This window comes from Polyodon spathula, chromosome 3 (genome assembly GCF_017654505.1).
Source record: "Polyodon spathula isolate WHYD16114869_AA chromosome 3, ASM1765450v1, whole genome shotgun sequence".
Taxonomy (NCBI): domain Eukaryota; kingdom Metazoa; phylum Chordata; class Actinopteri; order Acipenseriformes; family Polyodontidae; genus Polyodon; species Polyodon spathula.
Genome location: NC_054536.1, coordinates 57,527,869 through 57,553,884, shown reverse-complemented (window position 1 = coordinate 57,553,884; position 26,016 = coordinate 57,527,869). Strand labels below are relative to the sequence as shown.

The following is a 26,016-nucleotide window of genomic DNA, read 5'->3' as shown; positions in this document are numbered from 1 at the left end:
AATAAAACTGTGAATTTTGACATTTATTTCCACCCGGCGTGAAAATAGGAGTAGGAATAGTAGTTAAGCCTTTTAAATTGGTTTCAGTGCAAAGTTAAAGCGGGTTAACAAACGTCAGCTATAGGTGAATACTTACACAGAACTGCACTGAATAAAAATATAAACGCAACATGTAAAATGTTGGTCCCATGTTTCATGAGCTGAAAAAAAAAAATCCCAGAAATTTTCCGCAAAAATTTTGTGCACAAATTTGTTTACATCCCTATTAGTGAGCATTTCTCCTTTGCCAATCCATCCACCTGACAGGTGTGGCATATCAAGAAGTTGATTAACCAGCATGATCATTATACAGGTGCTTGTGCTGGGGACAATAAAAGGCCACTCTAAAATGTACAGTTTTGTCCCACAACACAATGCCACAGATGTCTCAAGTTTTGAGGAATTGTGTAATTGGCATGCTGACTGCAGGAATGATCCCCAGAGCTGTTGCTGTTATTTCACCAGCGAATTGAATGTTCGTTTTTCTACTATAAGCCACCTCCAACGTTGTTTTTGAGAATTTGGCAATACGTCCAACTGGCCTCACAGCAGCAGACCACGTGTAACCATGCCAGCCCAGGACCTCCACATCCGGCTTCTTCAACTGCGGGATCGTCTGAGACCAGCCACTCGGATAGCTGATGAAACTGTGGGTTTGCACAACCGAAGTGGTTCTGCATAAACTGTCAGAAACTGTCTCAGGGAAGCTCATCTGCATGCTCGTCGTCCTCATTATAGTCTTTACCTGACTGCAGTTCGGTGTCGTAACCGACTTCAGTGGGCAAACGCTCACCTTCGATGGTCACTGGCATGATGGAGAAGTGTGCTCTTCACGGATGAATCTCGGTTTCAACTGTACCGGGCAGGTGACAGACACCGTGTATGGTGTCGTGTGGGCGAGCAGTTTGCTGATATCAACGTTGTGAACAGAGTGCCCCATGGTGGTGGTGGGGTTATGGTATGGGCAGGCATAAGCTACGGACAACAAACACAATTGCATTTTATCGTTGGCAATTTGAATGCACAGAGATACCGTGACGAGATCCTGAGACCCATTGTCGTTCCATTCATCCGCCACCATCACCTCATATTTCAGCATGATAATACACAGCTCCATGTCGCAAGGATCTGTACACAATTCCTGGAAGCTGAAAATGTCCAAGTTCTTCTATGGCCTGCATGCTCACCAAATATGTCACCCATTGAGCATGTTTGGGATGCTCTGGATCGACGTGTACGACAACGTGTTTGATTGCACTTACATTTTATGAATTTATATTGCGCTTGACATTTAGCATGGTAGACTTTTTTTTTTTTTTTATTTAGAATAAACCATTTTATTGGTTAATGTAAATGCCTGATCAAGTGTATTCCCAAAAAGATTACAGGTACTGTTATTTAGAACTTTTAACTGCTACTGCTTCAATCCTTTGCTGAGGTTGAAAAATGGGTTTTGTTCAAAGGAACTAGGAACTCCATCATGCTTTAGATGGGTGCATTTTAAATGGATCCTGTATAGTACACTGCAAGCATGTCCGTTACATCCACTGTTTTATAATGCATGCTCAGGTCTGCATGAGACACTCTGAAGTGTTTAAGATATGAAGCAGCAGACTTTCTAGATGGATTATGTGCAAAGAATTTGACATACTGATGTACTTTAACTGCAACATAGAAAATAAAATATTGATGCTTTAATAAGTAGCAAACTAAACTGAGCCCACAGAAGACATGAGGGCCCCTGTTTAGCAAATATTTGCGCAGTCGCTTCCGCTAGGGCAAAAATGACAGCATTAGTGAACCACCGCAATAGTGCACGAAAATGTGATTTAGCATGGGCTAACGCATATCAAATAGCGAATCATGCCCCCAGCCAATCAAAACACAGTAGGGAGCGGGAAAGGTTGCAACCTATAAAGATTCAACATTCCCTTTAAGAGCACCTGTACGTCTGCAAGAGCGAACAGTGGGCATTTTGAAAGGAGACAAAAGCAAAAACAATTAAATGTCCGGCAGCCCAAGTGAGGATGACCAAGCCCCTCAACTCAAGCAAGGCTACGATTTTTTCAATACTTACAAAATTTAAAAAAAGTAATCTATCAGGCTTTGTCTGACCTGTCTGACCTGTCTGGCACTTACAGCATCTGCAACCTCCACCAGTCTTTCCCTCAAACCTTTCCTCTGTAAGTTCAACATCACAGCCGTTACAAAGAGCTGTTATGTAAAACTCTTTGTCTGGTCTTGTAGAAATCCAGTGCGGACTCATTTTTATTTTATTTCTCTCTTTTTCTTTTTTTTTCTTTACCCGCTTCCCTGGTAGTTAAGCGGTATTTATAATCGACTATGTAATTTGCACAAACGCTAACACTGTTGATGGTTTGCTAAATTGCTATATTTGTATGTAAATGAGGAGACTCCACTAAAATTCAGCCCATGTCCAGCGCTAACGCTGACTTGCACTACCACGAGTGGGCACTAAAACACGGTTGCTAAATCACATAGGTGGGCAAAGTTTGTTTGATTTTGGTGTGCAAACTGTGCAAAAAAGTGTTTTGCGATTGCCATAGGGGTTTGCTAACGTTGCTAAATAGGGCCCAAGTCATATATGTAACTTATATCTTGCTTTTGAAATGCATGTTATAACTAATATTTTAGCATAAACTTTTCAGGGTGTTGGCTTGTGAAGAAATGTAAGCATTCAGCAACCTTTTTTTATTATGGTATTTGTAGCATGATCAAGATAAATTCTCTAAGGTGCTGTTTAACTGCTGTGGTTAGGCTTCATATAGTTATTTTTAGAACTTAAAAAAACTGTTGTGCAATCAGTTTCCAGTGTTCCAATGGGTTGAGCTCATTGGAAGGGGTCAAGACCAGACTACAATAACAATACTGTAAAGTCTTAATTGCTTCTTCCACAGTCTTGCTGTCATGTTTATCATTGTCATACTTTTAATTAAGATTGATTCGCTCAATAATTGTCTCTACTTATTTAATGAATCCTCCCATGTGGAAAATTTGAGGCTGAAGTTACTTGATTACTATGGAAAGTTCCTGGATTACTTTTGACATGTAGTTTCCTATTAATGATGAGCTGAGGTCTGATTCTTGGAAAGTGTCCTGTCTCGGATAGACACATTGTAATTGTATAACAACGTTGCTCCTTGCTGAATTATCATGAGCTCAAGTTGGCACCACTCTGCCACAACTTGATTATCATTTCTGTTTAAAAAACAGATAATAATAAGTATTTCCATGGATTGTTCTGTAAATATTTATGATTAACTTTTAGATATGCATAGTTTTCAAGCTAAACCTACCAGTATGTACCATAAGAAATTATTTTATTGTGCCTGCTACAGCAGGATTAAAGGACATGCCTGGCCAATGGGCAAGTGAGGGACTGTAGCAACCTTGGTCCAAACTTTTCCAGATGTCCTGGAGAACTTCCGTCAGTTCTTGCAGATTGTCAGGCTATCAATCTCATGCTTAATAATTGTATGCATACAGTATTATGGATTCATTTCCAGGCTTTGTTTGAAGACCTGGGTAATTGATGCAGTCCATTGTGTTCTTTTATGTGCATTGGTTACCAACAGAACTCAATGAAAGCGGTAGGCTAGTCGCTAGGGTGGAGATGTGTCTGGCTGCATAAAAATGACGAATGTTAAACATGTTATCAATGTATTCAGTTTTAGTGTTTAGAGATGTTCAAGATATTTTTTGTCTGAATGCTGTTTGTGGAATGCTAGGTAGATTGAGAACACCATTAACAACAGAAGGCTCAGGTAGTTTACAATGGAAAAATAACAGAATACAAACAGGTTATTTCCAGTCATAAGGGAATATGCAGGATTATGATATACTGTGGAGTATTTCATGGATTGCCTCCAGAAAAGAGATGTGCAATAAGAATATGAAACTGTTTAGTGTAAAATGTTGGTGCTTTTGAAATAAACCAGTGGGTAAAAATATGCAGAAGACATTGCTTGAAAATAAATACCAGAGAAAACACAGCAGGCGGTTGAGGCATACATAACATTTTATTTTGCCTGCAATCTGAGTTATCTGTTTCTTACAAAACACAACATTTTAGGATTGTTCATTTATTGTAATGCACCTTTCTCTTGTGTCTCAAAACGTGTGATGTCTCGCTTACAGCTTGGTCAGCACACTGTCGCTAGAATTCTGACTAGAGCCAGAAAAAGTGAACATATAGTATTACTCCTGTTTTGGCCTCTTTGCCTAGCTCCCAGTGCAGGTTACAGTTGATTTAAAAATATTGCTTTTAGTTTTAACCTTTTATAAGGTCCTGAATGGATTAGCACCCAGTTACTTGCAGGAATTGTTGACCCTGTATACTCCTAACCCCTCTCTTTGATCACAGGATGCAGGGCTGCTGGTTATTCCAGGTTAATAAAAATAATATGGAACTAAGGGCCTTTTCTTGTAAAGCTCCTAAATTATGGAATGCTCTGCCGCCTTCTGTCAGGGAAGCTGGGACTTGTCTAGTTTTATGCCACTTTTTTTATTTTTATTTCTTTTAGACTTTTTAATTGTTCTATTTTTATAAACAGGCTTTTATCTTAGTTTTTCAGATTTTACAATTAAACTATTTTCTTTTTTAATTCCAATTTGATTACATTTTAGTTTTAGACTTTAATTACTGTCTAATGACTATTTTTTTCCCATTTTGTATTAAACTGTTTGTTTTAATGGCTTAATTGTCTTCCTTGTGATCATTGTGATGAAAGGCTCCATAGAAATGTGTGTGTGTGTGTGTGTGTGTGTGTGTGTGTGTGTGTGTGTATGTGTGTGTATATATATATACACACACACACATTTCTATGGAGCCTTTCATCACAATGATCTATATCTATCTATGGAGCCTTTCATCACAATGATCTACAACCAAGTAGTGTACTACAGTGTTTCTATATATATCTATATATCTATAATATATATTATATATATATATATATATATATATCTATATATTAATGTTATTAATACCACACACACACACACACATATATATATATATATATATATATATATATATATATATATATATATATATATATATATATATATATATATATATATATATAATGTGAAATACATGGAAAATGTTTTACAGAATGACTGGGGGTGCTGATTATTTTAGGCTAACAAATATTGTACAATCACTCCCTTGTTTTATTCGGGAATTAGGGTCCAATATAAATCCAGCACACCATTATAATTTCTACTGCGAGGGTAATTGCTTTTCATCAACTTCAGTCTCCAATTAATTTCTTGAGTCTTCCTCCTTTCTCAAATGCACAAACCCACTGCATTGAAAGAATCCCATTTCCAACATAGGAGGCTTGTTGCTAGGGAGCTGACATCACTGCACTGTGACTTTTCCTAGTGCATTGCTGCTGCCACAAGTAAACATCTCGTTGGCTAAAATAAAAACCGCTTCAGTAAGTAGATATTTAATTTGCTTTGTGTTATTATACAATGCGTGTGTATATAACAGTGCGATATTAATACTTTATTTTTAATTGTTTTGTATATTTTTGTTTGTGGTGTGCAATATGAAATAAAACAAACAGTAATTCTAAGTGAAATTGCCTATCTATATTGCAGCTAAGGCATGTGCAGTTAGACTGTAAAAATGGGGAACTCAAGAAGCACAATATATTCAAATCCTCAGTATAGCGAGGGGCGATATAACGAGGGTGGGTGTATCTGGTAAGGTCTAAGACATTTCATTTTATAAGGGCTTCGTTCCTTTCAGTAACCAACCAGCGTCTTGCCTTTATTAATTTAAATTCTTTAACCAGCTTCTTCCCTTCCTGGCGTACATTTTTTGTAGCCAGTAACATGCTTTGCCTCCAAAAAACTGCTGTGGTGAAATGGCCTACAAAACTGAAACAGACTTCCTGAAAGTAAATACTTTCAAAACTGCACATATGAGACCTACTGTATATCGCAAATGGAAGTGCACAAGTAAGATTTCAGTTATTACTGGTGTAAGCTGTCTTCCATGGCGTGCTCAATTTTGTGCTTTTAATTGTTATTTCTTTTTTGTTGTTGTTGTTGTTGTTGGAAAGAAAAGACAGGGAAATGTTAGTTTCATTCTCAGGTCACCATGTGAATTTTTATCAAAGCCCTTATAAAATATAATTTAGAATATGAGAAACACCCACTTTCAACTTCAAATTCATCTGTGAAGAAAGCATTCAAAATGGTAGTATGAGCGTGTGGTGGAGTTTCCCGCCTCTTTGTATATTTTAATGATTTATGGTTTTCTTCTTGTTTGCAGAGCAGACGAAAAGCCGCCACCATTGTTTGTTATTGTTTTAAATTCCTCAAGAGAAGCTACTGATTATTTAACGAGCTGACTTAATAAACTCTTGCAAAATATGGCCGAGTGGTATTAAGATAATTAATAGCTAGTTAACCCCTTGGCCATAATGTAACAAACCTGCGGATTGGCTGCACGGTGGAATGACACAGGAGTAAAGTTAGCCTTCCTTGATAACTAAACAATTGCTATTAGATTTATATATATACCTACTTGTTTACACCAGTTACGTTACCAGTTTGTTTTGGCCCTTGTGCCCTTTTGTTTTTGTGTTTTGTAAAACTGTTTATTTTTGTTTTGTTTAAATAAAAAGCTGAGCGCCGTTGCATCTGTTTCACCCACCAGTACTGCCTTGTTTTGGATTAATTTCCTGGTCTGACATCACCCTTGCAGCCTCTTTCACAGAGAGCCAGCAGTTTTATTTTGTGTTTTTTTTTTTAGATGGGTCAGCAGTGCGTTATTAATCTCCTTCTTAAGAAAAACATGATTGAATTACAAATGATGGCATATAATTGGATTATAATGTGCAGTATTTAGGGATATGCAGTATATGGTGATTTGTCTTAAATGTACATAGACTGAAAGCTCACAGCCTACATTATGCTAAACTGAGAACAGTGTTTCTTTGTTTAGTACCATAAGGTAGGAACTCTACTGTTTAGTAAAGAATTGAGCTGAAACTAAATGCTAATGTTAGCTGAAATACATAGAGTATGCGAGTCTGCATGCATTATATTATGTGAAGTTATCTATCTGCTGAAATGCAATCCATTGTTTTCAAGGATGGCCTGCCTTAATTTTCACACTGGTTGGGAAGCTAAATACAGTAGATTACTTTCACAACCAGTAGACAGGGAGAATTTTTATTTTATTCTTTCAGAATTGGCAAATCTGTCTTGAATCAAGTGGGAACATTAGAAAACATGTTTTGCAAATAATACATTGATAGTACACAGCGCTTTTTTGGGGGGGTGGGGGGGTGGGGGGGTGTATTTGTGTAATGCTATATGGGTTTTTGTTTTCTCATACTTTTGTTTTTTGTAGTGACCAAAAACTTTGTGGAAACCCAGTTTAAGAAAGAACGCTGCTTGATATCAGTAGTCGCGCAAGACCAAACTGGAAGCAGACAAGCATTTAAATATACCATCCCATATTGTAATACTAATTAGGTAACTTGTATTTGCACTGAGAATTTATCTCCCTTGAAGAAAACTACATAGAAACTCAAATTACCCCTAAGGTACTACCAAAATAGCATGACACAAAGGTGAGACCCCTCCAGTCTTCAGAAATGGTGTCATTCTTACTAGTTACATAGTTGCATGTTACTAGTGTCAGACTGCAGTTGCACCATCTTGTCCCGTGAAATGTGTTTTTTTTGTTTTGAGGTTGTTGTTTGTAAGTAATGCAAACCTTTTTTTTATTTTTTTACCATGGAATAACTTGAGGATCTGTCTTTCTTGTAATAATACTGAGCACATCTTACAGAAGAAACTAACAGACATTATAGTGCATCTTTTTGTATACGTGTAGCAAGGACAGATTGTATATTAACAGGTTCATTCTTTATTGGAAACAGTTGTTGATTAGCTGATAAGCCTACATCTACTCCATCCTGTAATCATAGTTGGGCAGTATCTAAAATACATGTAATTAAAATAGGTATTTTCATTACATTTGTATTTTATAATTTGTAATGTAAATGCCAATTTAGAAGCATTTTGCATCAAAAATACACTTCCTGAGTATTTTGTAATTTCAAAATACTCCAAAATACATTGTCAGTAATAGTTTAAATATTAACCTGCAGCTGTATAAAATCTAATTATAGTGATCGCGTATTCGATAAAAAAAATAAAAAAGAAAATGCACACACCAGTTCGTCTTGGGAGTAACTTAAATCAACAGTGATGCTCTGGAGACACCAGAAGATTCCATCAGCTAATGCTTCAGGCTGCTGAAGAGCTGGGTCTTGTATCAGAATCTTCTAGTGGGAGACCCCTTGAAGAGGAAGAAAATGACTTCTTTGTTTTTATGGATAGCAAAGATGTTTTCCAGATAAGAACTCCCTCAACAACAAGCAACAAAGCTGAGCTGGAGATCCTTCATTTTCTTGAAGACCCAAGAAAGGATGTGGGTTTATTTTAAAACTGCATCTTAGTAGCAAAAAAATAAAGTTGCTTGGAACAGTAATTGTCTCTGAGGAGTCCTTTATCAAAATGCTAAAACCCCCACATATTTCCTAAACAGCAGCTTTGAAGGGTTACACTTATAACAATCGTCCAAAAGCATTCCAAAATGTTCAGGTTCAGGTCTTATTATCCATATTATATATATATATATATATATATATATATATATATATATATATATATATATATATATATATATATATATATGTTTTGTTTATTAAATGTATTTTGTTATTTCAAATATTCCGAATACAATTGTATTTTGTATTGAAAATACATTTCCTGAGTATTTTGCCCAACCCAGCCTGTAATTCATGACCATATGGGATCACAGGTGATGGAAAATCTCCTCTGTTACAACCCGATCTGTGTCTTTCTTGACATAACATGAATTCATCTTTTAAAATTGCTTATGATTTTGAACCTAATGTTTTATTTCCAAAAACATCTTAATTCTGCTTTGAATATGTTTGTTGTTTATTAAGAGGATCATTTTTATTGGTATTTAATGGAAAACAGATTCATGCTGTCTGATGAAATAATGTAAACAAAACAAAGAAAAGCATAAAAAACAAAAGGATCTTGAGTATGAAAGTGGAGCTTCAGTCTTTGTAACTACACCAGTTTCTTGTATTGAATGTTTTCTAAGGTTGTTGTGATGAAGCAGTGACTCAATGGATTGTCAATAGAATATGCAACCTTTCATCTTGTGGGTCGCCACTTCATTTCAGTACCAATAAGAAAAGGATCATGAATCATTTGATCAGGTGTTTGTTGAGGGAGTAACTGTGCGATCAGTTCTCCAGGCATTAGCTCCGTTCTTGCTGCAGAGTTTTGACCAAATCACAAGTGGCACTGCCATTAAGCATTTCTTTGCGTTATAGTTATCTCTCTCTCTCTCTCTCTCTCTCTCTCTCTCTCTCTCTCTGTCTCTATTCCAGTTGAAGAACCTGAGTTTCGAAGAGCTGCAGATGAGACTGACCGCCCTGGACCCCATGATGGAGCGAGAGATCGAGGAGCTGCGCCAGCGATACACAGCAAAGCGACAGCCCATCCTGGATGCCATGGATGCCAAGAAGCGCAGGCAGCAGAATTTCTAAAGGATGCCCCGGACATTACTTTCCTACAAGACTGCAAATGCATAATGTATTCTGGCTATCTTAAAAAACAGGTCATTTTTATTAAAGGGCATCATTTAAAGCAGCCATTCCTATTTCCAACAGTCTTATTCGTCAACACCATACGGACAGTAGAAAACGTTAAGTTGTGCTTAAAATGTATTTAAATGAAGGCTTGGTTAAGATGCAAGATTTTGGGCATTCATGTCTTTTTTTTTTTTCACTGGATGTTTTTAGTAACGCATTGTGGATGAATCGGATTCTAAAAGACACACAGAAGTACAAACCGAAGGGAATTGTCTAGGAAACCTGTTGCACTAACAACAGCAGATGAAGATTGGGTGCCTTTTTAGTCTATTTGATTTTGTGTACTGCTTTAACTAGTTGGTACTGCAGCACTCCCCCATTCAGGGAACAAACAGTGGGGAAAAAAGCCAGACTGGAATGTTAGCTTAAAAGGGTAATAATCAAGGCTTCTATATAAATAATCATTTTCTAAGAATAACTTTAATTCAAACAACTTTTTGGTGTTAAACTTTCCTAGCAGAATCTCAGTATGGAGCAAAACATTGATAGCATCGTTGACAGTGTACATATTGAATCCAGCAGGTGTGGGAGTCTTGAGTGATGACAGAAGTATCTCAGTACAGCTGATCATCAGGAATTAACACCAGCCTGAGTTGCTGAATCTCTACCAATAGAGGAAAAACCATGTTGATTCAGGCTCTACTTGTAAGCTTTTGGCAGCAATACCGTAACGTCTCATTCCTCTAATAACCGGGTTGACATTGCTTTTTTATTTTAAATTTGAATGCAGCTAAAATTTAATATAATTTAATTTAACATATTCCATTACACAATGGATTAACCTATTACACCCAATTTCAACTGAATACTTATACCAAAGCTGCGTCTCCCCGCAGGAGACAAAACTGCTTGCAGGATGACGCTCAGCGCCATTTTCTATTTCAGCCTTTCAGCTATACTCAGAGAGGGACTCAGCATTCGAAAGAGTGAAAATTCACTATCTTCGACCAGAAGCAGTCAGATAAGCCTGTCTTATTATATTACTGCTTGTTTCCACCCCATCCCTTGGGATAAACGCTGAAGCAAAAAATTGTTTAAATAATTTCATTGTGTTTTTCACTGTGAGTCTGTTTTCACGGCCTTCTGGCAGCAGCGGGCTTGTCTCATGGTCGAGGCCTCATAACACTGATAGCTGCTTAACGGCAGCTTTGGCTCTCCCAGGCACGACTGCCTGATGGGAACAAGGCCTCCCTTTTGGATGCCACGGTCACACCAAGCCATGCATTCGGTCCAGCGGTGGGATCCCAGAAGGCACGCGAATCCACCAAAGGGCTGGTTCGCTTGCTGCCCAAAAAGGCTCCTCAAGCCAGGAAGCAAACAGTGCCTTGGCGCCCTAGGGTTCAGAAGCCCCAGACTTAGTGACCGGCAGTGGCTGTAGGTCAGGGGGCTCCCCACCATAGGGGTGGCCTCAGCAGAAGTCCTACGGTTTGCTACCACAGGTGGATTACTGGTGATCAAGCATCACGGACATCTGGGTGCTCACTAAAGTACAGCTCGGCTACTCACTATATTTCAAACAGGGCCCTCCCCCCTTTTCATGAGTGGTTACGACTTCTGTATCCAACCCTCAAGATGCCCTGGTGGTGTTCCAAAAGGTGAAGACCCTGTTACAAAGAAGGGTTATTCAAGTGATAGACCCCTCTGATTCCAGGTACTTCCTGGTGCAGAAAAGGGACGGCGGCCTACGACCCTTTCTCGACCTCAGACAGCTCAATCTGTTCTTGAGGCTCAGGAAGTTCAAGATACTGACAATAAAACAGCTCCTGTGGTCTGTCAGACCGGGTGACTGGTTCACTACGATGGACTTGAAAGACCCTACTTCCATGTCCCAAACCTTTTCAGGGACTGCTTACGAGTTCTTGTATTCTGCCGTTCTGCCTTTCTCTAGCCCCTCACACCTTTTTGAAGTGCATGGAGGTTGTCCTGGCCCCTCTGAGGCTGCAAGGCATCGGAGTGCTCAACTATCTGGACGACTGGCTCATATGCTCCGAATCTTCAGTGCAGGCAGTAGTTCATTCAGAACTGGTGACCGCTCAACTCGACAGGCTCGGCCTGATGGTGAACTTGACTAAAAGCCAGCTGGTACCGTCCCAGATTACCATTTACCTGGGAGCCTGCTTGAACTCAAGCAGCGTGATCGCCACTCTGTCAGAAGACAGAATCCAGAGGCTGATTCACCCCGCCGTGTCATGGGAGGTCGTCACTTTCCGGAGGCTTCTGGGCCTGATGGAAGCAGCATCCCAGATCCTTCAATTGGGTCTTCTACGCATGCGCCCCCTCCAACCTTGTTTCAATCGCAGGGTGAATTATCCCCTCTTGCAACCACATCTCCGCCTATCGATGCCCTGACACTGTATGGAGGCCCTCTCGTGGTGGAAACAGCCCGCTCATCTGTGTCTATGTGGCATTGGGCAGTATCACCAGACGAGAGGTGATCACCACAGATGCCTCTGGCTCAGGCTGGAGCGCTGTGTGGAACAGACGAGGAGCGCAAGGTTTTTGGCAGCCCCCTTGGGTGGGGCTGCACATAAACATCCTGGAGCTACAGGCAGTTCTTATGGCCTTACAGAGTTTCTTCCAGTAGGTGCAGGGGAGACACATGTTGATCAGGATGGACAACACAATTGTGGTGGCGTACATCAACCACCAGGGCGGCCTGTGTTCGCCCCGTCTCCATTGGTTAGCCCACAAAATCTTTGTTGTGGGCTCATGCGCACCTGCTCTCTCAGAGAGTGATTCATCTGCCAGGAGCAGACCTCCTATCCTTCCTTGGTGATGAGCCCGATTGGGACAGGTTCAGGAGAGCAGAGGTTGACCTCTTTGCCTTCTTGGAATCTGCTCATTGTCCCACCTGGTTCCTCGTTCTGGGGAATGGGGGTCTGCTGGGAGTCGACACCTCTACACACAAGACTTTTCATCCTCCACCATTCCAGTTAGATGAGGAGCGTCGGCTCCATACGCTTTGTCCGGTTAGGGCACTAGTGTAATACATTGACAGGACAAAAAGACGGCGGCAATCTTAGCAACTGTTTATATGCTTTGGAGCTAAAAACCAAGGTCATGCCCTATTAAAACAGAGGCTGTCCAGTTGGATCATGGAGTCAGTCAAGAGGTCACAGGTCATTCCACCAGGGGTGTTGGGCGTTGTTTCTGGGTGTTTCGGTCTCTGACATTTACAATGTAGTGGTGTGGGCCACATTTTCACAAGGTTTTACAGGCTTAATGTCCTGGATCCTCAGAATGCTGACTTTGGAACCAGAATGTTGACAGCGGCGTCTCAGGTAATTATGCGCACTGTGGACGTTACCGTGCCTTATAATTTTCGGTCTCACCAAATTGGCTGTTCTGCAAGTCATGTCCTTGTGATTTACTTACCCATTTTGTAATGGAATGCATTTCATACTTCAAAGAGAGTGTTAAGTTATTATCATAACCCTGGTTCCGTGAAATAGAAATGTATCTTTTTCAATTCTTTGGTTGCTGCGTACATACTATGCAGTAGGCTGAAGAAAATGTATGGCACAGTGCTAAGTTAAATCGGGTGTAGTAGGTTAACCCATTGTGTAATGGATGCATTTCATCTCATAAATTCAGCAGCTGTCAAGCTCTGAATAATATATGTTTTTTAATGTTTTTGCTGCAACTATGTGGAACTATTGCTCTTCAATTGGTTATTATATCCCATCGGGTTAGCCGCTAGTTTCTGTATCTTAAGTGAAAAGTTTATCTATTTGTCTACAAGATAATTAAGGATATAGCTAACCTGGGGAGCAGGAAAAAATGACAGGGCACTGGCCAGAATGTTGTTATGCTAATGAGAGTTAAGATTGTTTTTCAAACCTTGATTTATTACCCCTTTTAAAAAACAAATGGGGAAACAATAATGTGTAATGATTTAGAAATAGGATAATTAGCTCCTTACAGGGACCACTTGGTATGTTGGACATGCATTCACAGCAGCTTTAGGTTTATTTCTGTAATTACTGTCTGTTTCCTATGTGCTGTCTGTTAAATAAATTGTTGCCCTTTTAAAATTGTTTGCTGAAGCATGTCTTGGTAACCGCTTTGTAATGGATGCCAGTGCTTTATGAATACGACCTTTGTTTTAAGCCAGTCACATTCAAACATTATTTATTTTATGATGTAAATACATTTGGAGTGAAAAAAAAACAAAACATTTAATTACAAACTCAGAACTAGCTGTTTGTGTTCTTAAAAATGAAATGATGTACAAAATAGTTAAATGATTTAAGAGTTTCAAAGTATTATTTTAACTTTGCCTGGGTATTTCCTGGAAATTTAAAATTTTAGGTTTGATTTCCTGCACATCTTTTCCTAAAATCTATAAAATACTAATAATCTCTCAAAACCATATATTAAAAAAACATTTATGTTTTAGTTTATGAGCTCCTGAGTTTGCCCAGGTTGTTTCTTAATAGTTTCGTAAAACTAACCATAAGTCTGCACCTTTTGCACTGCCTTGAGTTGTGTGCTGACTTTGTAATTGACCATGTCTTTTAATGAGCAGAGAGTCCCTAATGAGTTTTCTAGTATTGACAGAAAGATAAATGCTGGTGTTAATTAAGGATGGTATACTGAGATTTAGATCGGCATTGTCAGTAAGGAATTGATTTCAGTAGTGGATTGCATGAAGTTGTAGTTAAAGGCTATATTGTCTTTTTACAGTACAAGGTGCGTGACAAGGTCGTAATAAATGTAGGTTCAAGTCTATTAAAAGTTGTTACATCTGCAACAGCTCCATCATGCAGTCGTTGTGATACACTAGAGAGATCAATTAACATAGACTTTGTAGAAGGTATGCGCAAACAAATAAAGGACGATGATTGATGTTTACTAGCAACCTTGTTGGCAATATCTGACAAACTGATTTTAAGCTCTCATGTTAATCTAGGACATACAGATTTTTCCATTCTTCGTTTCCTTGTAAATTGGACTATGATCATATTTTACCAGTGATCATCAGTTTTCTGTAACCCAGTTATAAAGCTAAATGAACAAGAACAGTACTCTCCTTTTGGGATGCAAACCGATTCAATAAAAAGTTGTATTGGAGTGGAGGCCGAATCACTGTCTGTGGTTAGCAGACATAATGCTGTCTGGATCTCCAGAGCACGCTATTACTGTAGTTTATTTGTTTTTTAAAAAAGAAACAAATGGAGTTTAGAAATGTTTAAAAAGCAGTGAACAGGATCATGTTTTTTTAGTATATTGTTCATATTCAATCCAAAGTATGGTATTGAATTTACAATTTGAAATTTTAAATAAAACTTAAAGATCTTCACACTTAGAGACCAGGACTGTCAATCTGACCTCTCTTGTATTACTTCTGTATAGTATGTCACCCCATTCAGTAGGAATTAAAATAAACTAGATTACAAATGAGATAAGGTGATGTTTCTCATTGAAATGTTTGCCAGAGTTTGTTTTCAGAAAAACTGAATATCTTTTCCAGTTGAGTTTTAAATTATTGTATGCTATTGTTAGTCAAGCTTGATTTCTCATAGGTTGCAGTTCTAGCTGTGTAGTTATTTGCTTCATATTTACTTCATGTGGTGTTTAAGACTTTGTGCACATTCTAAATGGGTCTGTAACCTCTCAATGAAGACATTAAGTTATTTTCTGAAATGTATTTTCCTACTGAACACATTAAAGAGCTTTGCCCTTCAACCATTCTGCTCTCACGTTGTGTATCCAACTCCCCTTTACTGTTGGGCAACTTCTTAGAGATTACCCACTGTTTTTTTTTGTGTTTTTTTTTAATTTTTTTTGGTTGTATTTGGATTTGAAAAATGTTACAGTAATATGACATGTCCAGGTACAATAGACTCTCTGAAACCTGGACCCCAGTAGAGTCTTAAATGACCTATAATCTGGACCACACTATCAAAAAAAAAAAAAAAAAAAAACATCCATGTGTAAAACATTTAGAGCTGTCTCTATTTTTTCCTTAAATGTTTATTAATGAGAGACTACTGTGTAGTATTTGTTTGCACATCGCTACTAAAAAAATCATTTGCACAACAAAATGTAATATTCTTTATTATTTTAACATTTTTTGTTATTATTTTTATTTATTTTTTTTACCCCTGGTGGTTTGGGAAGTATAACTTTAAGCAAATTAACAGTTTTTATAAACATGAAACAACACAATTCATGGTTATGCATACAACACAATGCATGCTGTTTTTATTTATTTATTTTTTAAAAAATAAGTTAATTAAATTATCCATGCTGCTCACTCACATTTGGAAAGCACATGCAGTTGATGAAGCCGAGATGTCTTTTTCTAAGATTTGTAAGTTAATAAAACCATATTTTACAGTAACACAGAGACTAACAAAGGATACATACATTCATTAATTGTTTTGACACAATTACCAGATACTGTTTTCAGATTTTATATTGTGTAATATATTGGTGGATTGTGTGTATTGGTCTAAGATGTATTGGTTTAAAAAAAAAAAAAAAAACGCAATAATAAATTCTGGCTTATCCCATGCTAGGAAATACAGTATACAATGACGGTATGTGAATGGAAGGATCTGTGCTGGTGGAGTAGAAGGGGGCTCTTACACTATTTATGTCTGTTACACATCCTTGAGCAAATGAGAAATTAGCCATTGATCTGAATCTTTTTTTTTTTAATTTAATCGTTGCCAATGGTTTTCACCCTGGTTTTCGCCTCAATTTGAAATGCCCAATTATTATTTTTATCCCGGTTCACCGCTGCAACTCCCACGCTGATTCGGGAAATGGTGGCAGACACACGTGTCCTCTGAAATGTGTCCTGCCAAGCCGTCTTTTTTTGCGTTGCAGGTCTGCTGTGAAACCACCAGACCCATACTGCCAGAGGACAACACAGGTCTGAGTGGCTTCTGCAGCAGACCTGCATGTGCCCTGTCAGCCACAGGAGTCACTGGTGTGCGGTGAACTGAGGATTACCCTGCCAACCTAAACCCTCCCCACCCAGGCGGCGCTCGGCCAATTGTGCTCTGCCCCCTGGGAACTCCTGGCCACGATTGGCGATGGCATAACCTGGACTTGAACCAGCGATCCCCAGGCTATAGGGTACATCCTGCACTCCACGGGGAGTGGCTTTAATGGATGCGCCAGTTGGGAGCCCCCACTGATCTGAATCTTGACAAGCTTTTAAATTTTGTTGAAAAATACCTTTTATCTTGACTGTTTTTATGGAATGGGTTGAAGTAACCCATCTTAACCCACAGGTGTTCTGTACTACAAATGATCTGGATTTAATACAACTGCTGCGTATCATTATGAGCCAGCAAGCTGTTAATGCAGTACACTGTTATACAAAGTAACTTGAAAGCTTTGTTTTCAGGGCAGTGAATCACACATGTGAAATACTAGCACACTGAAAATACCAACACAAAAAATAATTACCAACCTGTTAGTTACTTTTATGGAGCAAAGGCCATACTTTTTTTTTTTTTAATTTTTTTTTTTAAACCATGGTATTTTTGCATGGAGCTTTCTTTTGCAGTTTTTCCATGGGTGTACTATGCATGTTTTTCTTAATTTGCTTTACCATACTGCTCTGGGCTTTGCAATGCTTACTTATATTTTACCATGCTTTCACATTCTTTATCACATTTGCTGTGCTTTTACTACAGTAAACTTTTATAATGGTAAAACTAACACAAAATTAACCAGTTTTTAGCTGCTTTGTAAAAGAACATGTTGCTCGTACATTTGATTCAACACATCATCTGTTGCTGGCAACTCCAAGAGGACAAGCCCCAAGTTTTTTAATATGCAATAATATTCTTCTGTATTGGCTCACTTCTTTTTCTATACACAGGTGTTTTTTTTTTTTTTTTTTTTTTTTAAATTAGGTGAATAATAGACTTCATGAGCTGGATATAAAATACTGCACATTTACTTCAGATATACCATTTTGTCATTTTAATGTGCTTGAACAAGAAGTTACTGAGCTAGCCGTCTTTCTACAGTCCATTGTCAATACAGAATGGTCCATGCTATTTCTTTATACTGTCAAAACATAAAACAAACATTTACATTGGTTCCAAAAGATTATAATATCATTTATAACTATGTAGCAGCCACTCATTGGTGCATTTGGAGATGTTCCTCATGTCGTTTTTCAACAGTAAAAAATGTATTCCAATTTGCTGATGCCTTTTAGTTGGGTAAATCTATGCAATCTTTCCAAGAGAACATGAAATACTAGTTTCAGTTTTTTTTTTTTTTTTTTAATGAAATGTTAGGAAGCGAAGTACACTACCTCTTACACCGACCTTTGCTTTGGTCACCTTCAGAGTATTGAATTGTTAAGGCTCTGTTGACTGGGTGAAATCCGGCTCATATTTGAAAGGCTTTCCATTAAGGATTTCACCTTGTGTGCGTAATAGTTCCTCAGATTAATAGAAGGCACCTCCTTTATTCCCTCGTCAAAGTCGCAGCTCCTCATTGCAGACTCCAGTTGCTTTTGTCTTTTGTAGAAGTGGGAAAACTTGTTGAAAATAAGCGTGATGGGAAGCACTACCACCAGGATCCCTGCTAATATGCAGGCAGATGCGGTTAGCTTGCCTGCTATGGATCCTGGGACCACATCTCCATAGCCCACTGTGGTCATGCTGACCGTGGCCCACCACCAGCAGGCAGGGATGGTGGTCAGTCCATAGTTTTCATCTTTTTCAATGGTGTAGGCCACCACTGAGAAAAAGGAGACCCCGACAGACAAATACAGCAAAAGGAGGCCAACCTCTTTGTAACTGTTCTTGAGGGTGGCTCCAAGGGATCTGAGCCCTGTTGAATGTCTAGCAAGTTTCAAGATCCGGAAGATCCTTGTGAGTCTTAGAACCTGAGCCACACGTCCAAGATTTGCAAGAGCCGGGCTGCTCTCTACCACCAGGTTGATGAAGAGAGTCAGATAAAAAGGTAAGATTGACATCAGGTCTATGAGATTTAAAGGGTGTTCAAAGAATCTGAGGAGATCTGGTGCAACTGTGAACCTTGCCACCAACTCAAAAGTGAACCACCCAATTCCAAAGTGCTCCACCATTTCAAACATGGGGTCCTCTACTGGTTTCCCTTCACTGTCAAATTTCTGAAAGTCAGACATACTGTTCAAACACATGGTAACTATAGACCCCAGGACCACCAATATTGAAAGGAAACTGAATATCCTACTTGGAATAGAATAGCCAGGGTTGTCCAGCATTAACCAGATCCTCCTTCTGACATTCCCCAGGGGCTGATTATCAAACTTAGAAGCATTGTTGTAGAAGCCAAGGATTTCATTGAAGGAAGAGGTGGTGCTCTCGTCTTCACTTTTGTCATCCCAGTCTTCTTGTTCTGGCTCTATTTTTCTTCCATGGTACATGGTGCTGCAGCAGGAGTCGATGAAGAACTCGTTTATGCCCCAGTATTCTATCTCTTGGCTGAAAGAGAAAATGCAGAGCTCTGCCATCACATGAAGCCTGCCGGTGTTGTAAAAATTTAAAACATAAGGGAACAGGGTGGGGTTTCTGTCAAAGTAAAACTCCTTTTCTGTGTCATCATAATCATCACACAATTCTAGTATAGACTCTTTGGACTGGCAGCTCAGTAGCCTGGCCAGCCTTGTTTCGGGAAATCGGGACAGGGTGTTCCACCTTAGCTTTTTCTTAAAGCCTCCCACATTTATGCTTATTTCATTGTTTTCCAAATTGACTTCTGATGGGTCTTCCAGACTCTGACCTGTCATGCTGAAATGAAGAATTCAGATACACAGGAAACTGTCTGAAGGAAAAAGGAAAAAAAAAGCTAAAGGTAATGCAGCTGTATTGTAACAATGTGTGGCTTCTTCAACCAATTCCCCTAGATCATTTAAAAATGCTCAGCAAATTTGAAGAGCATTCATTTTTTAACACAGGTTTCCTTTTATTTACTTATTTATTCATGTTATTTTATTTATTACATTTATATACTGTAGTGCTTTTCATATCAAAGTATCACAAAGTACATAAAAAACAAACAAACATTTATACAACACAATACCTTTGTAAAAGGTCATCAGGCATGTCACACACTTAACTGCTACATATTAAATAGCACATTTAAAAAAAAAAAAAATATACATATTTAAAAAAAAAATGTTAAACAACTTTTAAAGTTACATTAAAAACCCACTAAGATAAGAAAGCTGTTTTATAAAAGTATGTTTTCAGTCTTGACTTAAAAACTGTAGTAGTCCCAGCTTCCCTGATGAAAGAAGGGAGGGCATTCCATGATTTAGGGGCTCTGCATGATAAAGTCCTTCCTCCCATGTTAATTTTGTTGACCCTAGGAATACCAGTAGCCCCATGATTTGGATGATACAGGGTCAGTGACTCTTGCAAATAACTAGGTGCTAATCCATTTAGGGCTTTATAGGTTAACAGCAAAATCTTAAAATATATTCTATACTGCACAGGGAGCCAGTGTAAGGAGGCTAAAACAGGGGTAACATATTCACTTTTCCTGGTTTTAGTCAGAATTCTAGCGGCAGTATTGTGAATGAGCTAAGAGACACCACACCTTTTGGGATTCCAGAGAGGAGTGCATTACAGTAATCAATTCTAGATGAAACAAAAGCATGCATTAGTCTCAGATACAGAAATAACTGGTCCAAGTTTGGCTATTTTTCTCAAATGGTAAAAAAAAAAAAAACTTTAGAAACTTCCCTAAAAGGAGTCTCAAATGACAGATCAGGATCAAAGATTACCCCCAGATGTTTAATTTCTAGTTTAAGATTTAATGAGAGAGAACTATTGTCAAACTAATTTAATCCCACATTGTTTTGTTGGTTCTGAGATCCCATTAGCTTAACCTTTGTTTTATCTGAAATTAAGCATTAAATAATTCTGAGACATCCAACACTTGATGTCTGCACGACAAGCAGCAAGTAACTCCCCAGCAGAAGTATTTCCTGGCTTTTGGGACAGATAGGGCTGGGAATCATCAGCATAGCAATGGAAGTTCACTCCGTGTGTGCCGATATCACCTAACAGTAGCATTTGTATTGAAAATAACAAAGGACCTGGAACAGAGCCCTGTTATCTGTAGCTAACCTATAAATACAGCCCATATTTTCAAAGACAGCTTTTTTTCTCTTGTGTATTTACATAACACAGCACAGTAGAAAAACAAATGAAACCCAGAGGTTTCAAATCAGTATTTTACCTTCTCCTTCAGTGTATTGAAGTGCATTTTACAAAATAATGTAAATATTACATTATAGCATTGAACCTTTAGTTTGTGTTGACCCAACCTACCTACCCATATATATATATATATATATATATATATATATATATATATATATATATATATATATATAAATCAAATCGGTTTCCAACCAATGCCTTACCTGCAATAAGTTATTTACTGTGTGGTGGGAAGCAGCAAGCTGTTTACCTCCATTTAGTCCAGCAGATTTATTTTCTTTTTTAGATTGTAGTCTCCAAGCTCTTTTTTGTTCTGGTGCCAGTTTTGTTATTTGTTTTACATCAGGATCCGCGCGAAGCTTTCTGTTTATGTCTTATCCCTATGCTGAAGCTGTCTCGGGAAACCTTATTGTAATCTACTCCAGCACAGCGCAGCAACACGTACTGTAGCAGTAGTTGGAATAATTAAAACATCACTGTGGTGCTGAAGAGACAGCTCCAAGGCAGCAGTCGGGAATTCGTCTGCAGTTACGACTAAAAAAATATAAAATAAAGAATCTTGGGAGATTTGATTTGTGGAGGTTAGTTGTCGGTTCAGAAAGGTTACCTTTAAATAGCCTAACGCATTACACTTTCTGTTCCAGACTATTTTATTTTATTTAGCTCAAAGACGAATTCTTTCACCTATCTTGAAGTCAATCGTCTAAGCCGCAGATTCATTTCTTCAGTTTATTGGTTTATATATACTGTAGGGCTAAGGTAGCGTTTCCAAGAATAGAAAATGCAATTTATTGTGCATGAAGTCATGTAAGCCAAGCCATACGCGGAATACATTAACGCATCTGCTGTGAGGTGTGTCATGAAAGAAAACGCCTGCCTCCTTCTCTTCCATATAGATCAAGATTATTTTGCACGTTTTCTGCACTTCACCGTCAATCAAATGCAGTCTGAAATTTAAACTTGATGATACAATACGCACTATGCAAGGAGAGGTGGGGGGGGGGGCATGGTTTTTTAAATATCCATTAACAGTCCATGTAATGTATACAATTTCCTTGCTGTTTATACCGTGACAGCTGTTTGAATACCTGTGCTTCTATAGAACGCTTGCATTTCTTCAGTTTCTCCAATATCTAAATAGTATGAAGTACCATACAATTTTTGCTGACACTATTTACCATAAAGGGAAAAATTTAAATGAAATACTAGTAGCCTTTTGTTGAAAGGAAGAGCTGCTTTTTAAACGTATTTTGTATTTTTTATTTATTTTTTGTATGAAACTTTAAATAGTCGGTCCTGTATATTCTGTACACTCCTGCTGCACCTGTTTACTTGGACATTTGTAACATGGCTTACTTCCTTCTGGGACATTTGTCAAGGTGTAAAAGGACAGCCTAACAATCTTAACTGATTATAATAGTTTTATAGGACACAGCGAGGTATTGTATCAAGCCAGGGATGTTGAAGAACTCTTGCTTGCAGTTGAAGGGAACCTGGGGTGCTTTCAATGACTGGATTAGCTCCTCAGCTTGGACAGTCTGGCGATCATGTGGGAACACATGGCCCATGCCTACTTGTTTTAGGGACATCTGTGATCATCCTTAATAAGATCCTTCACTCCAGCTTTGCAACACTGGATTTGCTGATTTTCGGAGGCTTCCCAGAGATTAAAGCATCCAGCAATTCCTATTAAAAGATTACTCCAGCACAGTTGTTATCTTAAGATGCTTGTAGCCTGGGACTGTGTAATTGGCTTCATTGGGGGGTATTCTGTATGGGAGAGGTAGTTCCCAACATACTGCACAGCCTTCAGTTATCGCATTTATTTCCTGAAAATGCAAAACCTTGTTGATGGTTTTCAATTTGCTATAAAACGGTGGGCATTCAAAACAATAGAACTAGACTAGCCTAATGACTAAACATCGAAGAGGACTCAACTTGATGACTCATCCTTCTGCATGGTGCCCATTACCACCTGTAGGTTTTTTAATTCTTGCAATGCTGCCAACCCATCTTCTTGCTTTTGCAGTACTGTGTAAATCACTGAAACAATTGAATAGTTGTATTAGGATTGTATTATTACTGAAAACGTAATTGAAAAGGTTGTATGCAATACAGCTCACAAATAGACAAATGCACAATCAGTGATGGACAATGCTGCTTTATTTGTTTTATTTTGGACACCTGGTGCTGTAGAATTGCACAGCTGCACTATCTCTGTAGACTTATTTAAAGTGTGCCCTTTGTACCATGTTTTTTTTATTTATTTTTTTATCTCTCTGACATTTGCAGAAGCACAGCGTTATATTGATGTGCATTTAGTATGTGTTTGTGCAATCCAAGTACAAAATGAGTGAATTGTTAATGTTTTTTAAAGCAGAGAAGCATTTCTCTCTGTCCTTTCTAGTGTCCAAAGATGAAGATCTACTACAGTATTTAACTGGTGCAGAGGGCTATTTTTTTCACTAAAAATCCATTAGAATTTCAATGTGAATCTATCATTCAGAAGACATATGAGTCCTGTGCACAGTAAAACAGCTGTTTAAAAAGTAAACAAATCACAGATTTTTGTATTTAAATCCTTTTCACTGAAGTATTAATTTTGGTACATTTTGATAAGTCTCTGAAGTCTAGTACAATTTAAATGAATGTGTTTGTCCCATAATTTGTTTTTCGTAAACATTTGGTTTTACTGTGTATATTGATGATGGCTAAATGTATATGGTAAACAATAGCAATTGCATTAAATTTGGCTAATTTCTATTTGCTTGTCACCCATTACTGCAAAGCCGTGAAATTAAATGACGCCATTTCAGGGGGCTTGAGTTGTCAGTAAAATATTTAGTAATCAGCCTTTTGAATGTGCTTTAATTCCAGGCCTCATCGATAATGACTGAAGTTATTCAGCTTAATGGCTGTTCAGGGGGCAATCTGAAAACAGCACATTCTTTTTCAGTGGGCAGCTGTAAAGCTGTATCACATATATCCAGCAGTACAATACAAAAGCAATAAGAGGAACATTATTCAGTAGCCTCAAAATGATTTATGGTATAGGCTTGACAATGGGAAGCAATCCCAGCATTGCCAGGAGAGGGTAGGGTTGAGAATCTGGAGAATGTCATAAAATCTTTTCTCAATAATGTTGACAGGATTTCAGTTTATTTGCAGTTTTTGTATCAGAAAGATAGCACCTCCATACCATCAGTTCCCTTTAACGCCACACTGATGACCTAGTTGAGTCCACGACCCTTGTGAAGCCATTTTCAACACCACTTTATATTCTTAGTAGTTTCATGACTCTTCAGAGTGATTGCTGGGAAGGGAGGCAGGGAAGCATATTACTGTTGCAAGCTACAGTACACAATACTAAAAGTTGGCTTCCAGTGCACAATGCACTGACAATATACCTTCCTGTATCTCTCCCTCACAATAGCCTTGAGGAACTTTTTGGAAGCAATTACTTCTACTGTGTTTGTGTTTTAAACGCAATTTCAAAAGTGAGTTATGCATTCTCACTTTATTTATTTTCACGTTTAGTTTTTTAGCTTTCTTCTGCTAGATATTGTTCAGTCACTATACTTTGTTGTTTCCAGTGATATGTTGTGTGACCCTGAGGATTATTTGTGTCTATTAAACATAATGTTAATCAAAACAATTTGACAGATTGAGGGATTCCGTAATTGATTTGTATTAGGAGCAGGTAACATTGTGCATATGGTAGGAAGGAAACAGTGGTTTATACAAACATCTAAGGATTTGTGTGTTATCCCCCGGATATAATGTGCAATATATAGTATTGTTAATGCACAGCCTTTAGTGCACTAAAGTTGGGTCTGTACAGAGCAACTGATTTATTCGATAAGCAAAGTAAACCACTTATCTGACTGTTTCCCAGAAAAAGAGGCATGTTGGAGCAACAAGAAAACAAATTAAGCTTTTGAAACAGTTATTTATCTAAAGCGACCAAATGCATTAGACCAAGTGCACCCAATGGTCAGGGTTTTTCTTTCAGACAGGAATAAAATATTTGTTTTGAACAGGCGTTGTTTCCCAGTGCACATAAGATATTACGTAGACAGCCTCTGAGACTCTAAACAGTGTGAAGCTACAATGACTGCTCTGAAATCTGTGTTCATGACCAGACTGCAATACATTAAAAAAGAGAACTGGCAGGAAAAAAAAGAAAGAAATTGACCTTTTGAGGGTATTTGAAAACCAGGGTTGAAAACTAGGGATTATAGTATCTGTTTAAAAAATGACAGAAGGCATTTTTTTGATATTTTGATATGCTGCAGCATTCCACAATATGTATATAAATAGTATAAGGGTCAGAATATTTTACTGCACAATAATATGTCTCGAGTCGTTTTTGAGCCGTAATGCATGAGTAGCATAGCCATGAGTGCATTGCTATCTCATTACCAACAACTCTGAGGTTTATATCTGTTTTCTTCTATTTTCATTTTCTTGCTCTCTTAAAAACATTTGTTAAATGTGTCTGTTACTGGTGCGAACCTCGTTTGTTTTGAATTGCCCATATCTCTCTTTTGAATGTAGCCTATTGTTGTCCACTTTACAGTACTTGTAATTAGTGATAAATATAACAACTGTTGACATTAAGCAGCACTGACTTCACACTGAAGAAGGTGATGATGTAGGAAGGAGTCTAATATGAAATAATATTAGGATTTATTTTTCCCAGTTCTTGCTATGGTAACATAGAATATAAATGTATATTTGGTATTCTGTTTCTGTGAAAACCTATTTTCAACCTGTGTGCCCACACATCATTTCATGCACAGGTTTTACATAACTCACATTTTGGCAAGGTGGGCCTTTTTCATTATCTTTTACTCAGGAATTTTAATGTAAAGAGATAGAGTAAATCTGGGATGAACGCAAGGCAGATACTGTACTACATGTCCCCAAAAGACTACAATGAAAATACTGCCATAATTGAGCGTAATGATCATTCTATCATCAAAAATTGTTTTTAAACTGTCTTAGTCCATTAGGATGTGCACAATACCCACATT

The 26,016-nt window shown here is 38.0% G+C and overlaps 2 protein-coding genes across 2 annotated transcripts in view; one reads left to right on the top strand and one right to left on the bottom strand.

Moving 5' to 3' along the window:
• Positions 1 to 15,462, top strand: part of LOC121313233 (serine/threonine-protein kinase 3-like) — a 132,553-nt gene extending 117,091 nt beyond the window's left edge. The window contains exon 11 of the mRNA XM_041245562.1: positions 9,525 to 15,462. Coding sequence (XP_041101496.1) covers positions 9,525 to 9,683 — 159 coding nt within the window. The 3' untranslated portion in view covers positions 9,684 to 15,462. The remainder of the gene's footprint in view (positions 1 to 9,524) is intronic.
• Positions 15,463 to 16,840: 1,378 nt separating this feature from the next.
• Positions 16,841 to 21,757, bottom strand: LOC121313232 (potassium voltage-gated channel subfamily S member 2-like). The gene is made up of 2 exons (XM_041245561.1): positions 21,184 to 21,757; positions 16,841 to 19,574 (listed from the first exon to the last, which is right to left on the bottom strand). Exon 2 carries the CDS (start codon positions 19,537 to 19,539, stop codon positions 18,106 to 18,108), a length of 1,434 nt encoding a protein of 477 aa, XP_041101495.1. The 5' UTR covers positions 19,540 to 19,574; positions 21,184 to 21,757; the 3' UTR covers positions 16,841 to 18,105.
• Positions 21,758 to 26,016: the final 4,259 nt, after the last annotated feature.

Bases quoted from the DNA above. Each gene is read 5' to 3' on its own strand.
- LOC121313232 (XM_041245561.1), bottom strand. From the start codon at position 19,539: ATGACAGGTCAGAGTCTGGAAGACCCATCAGAAGTCAATTTGGAAAAC.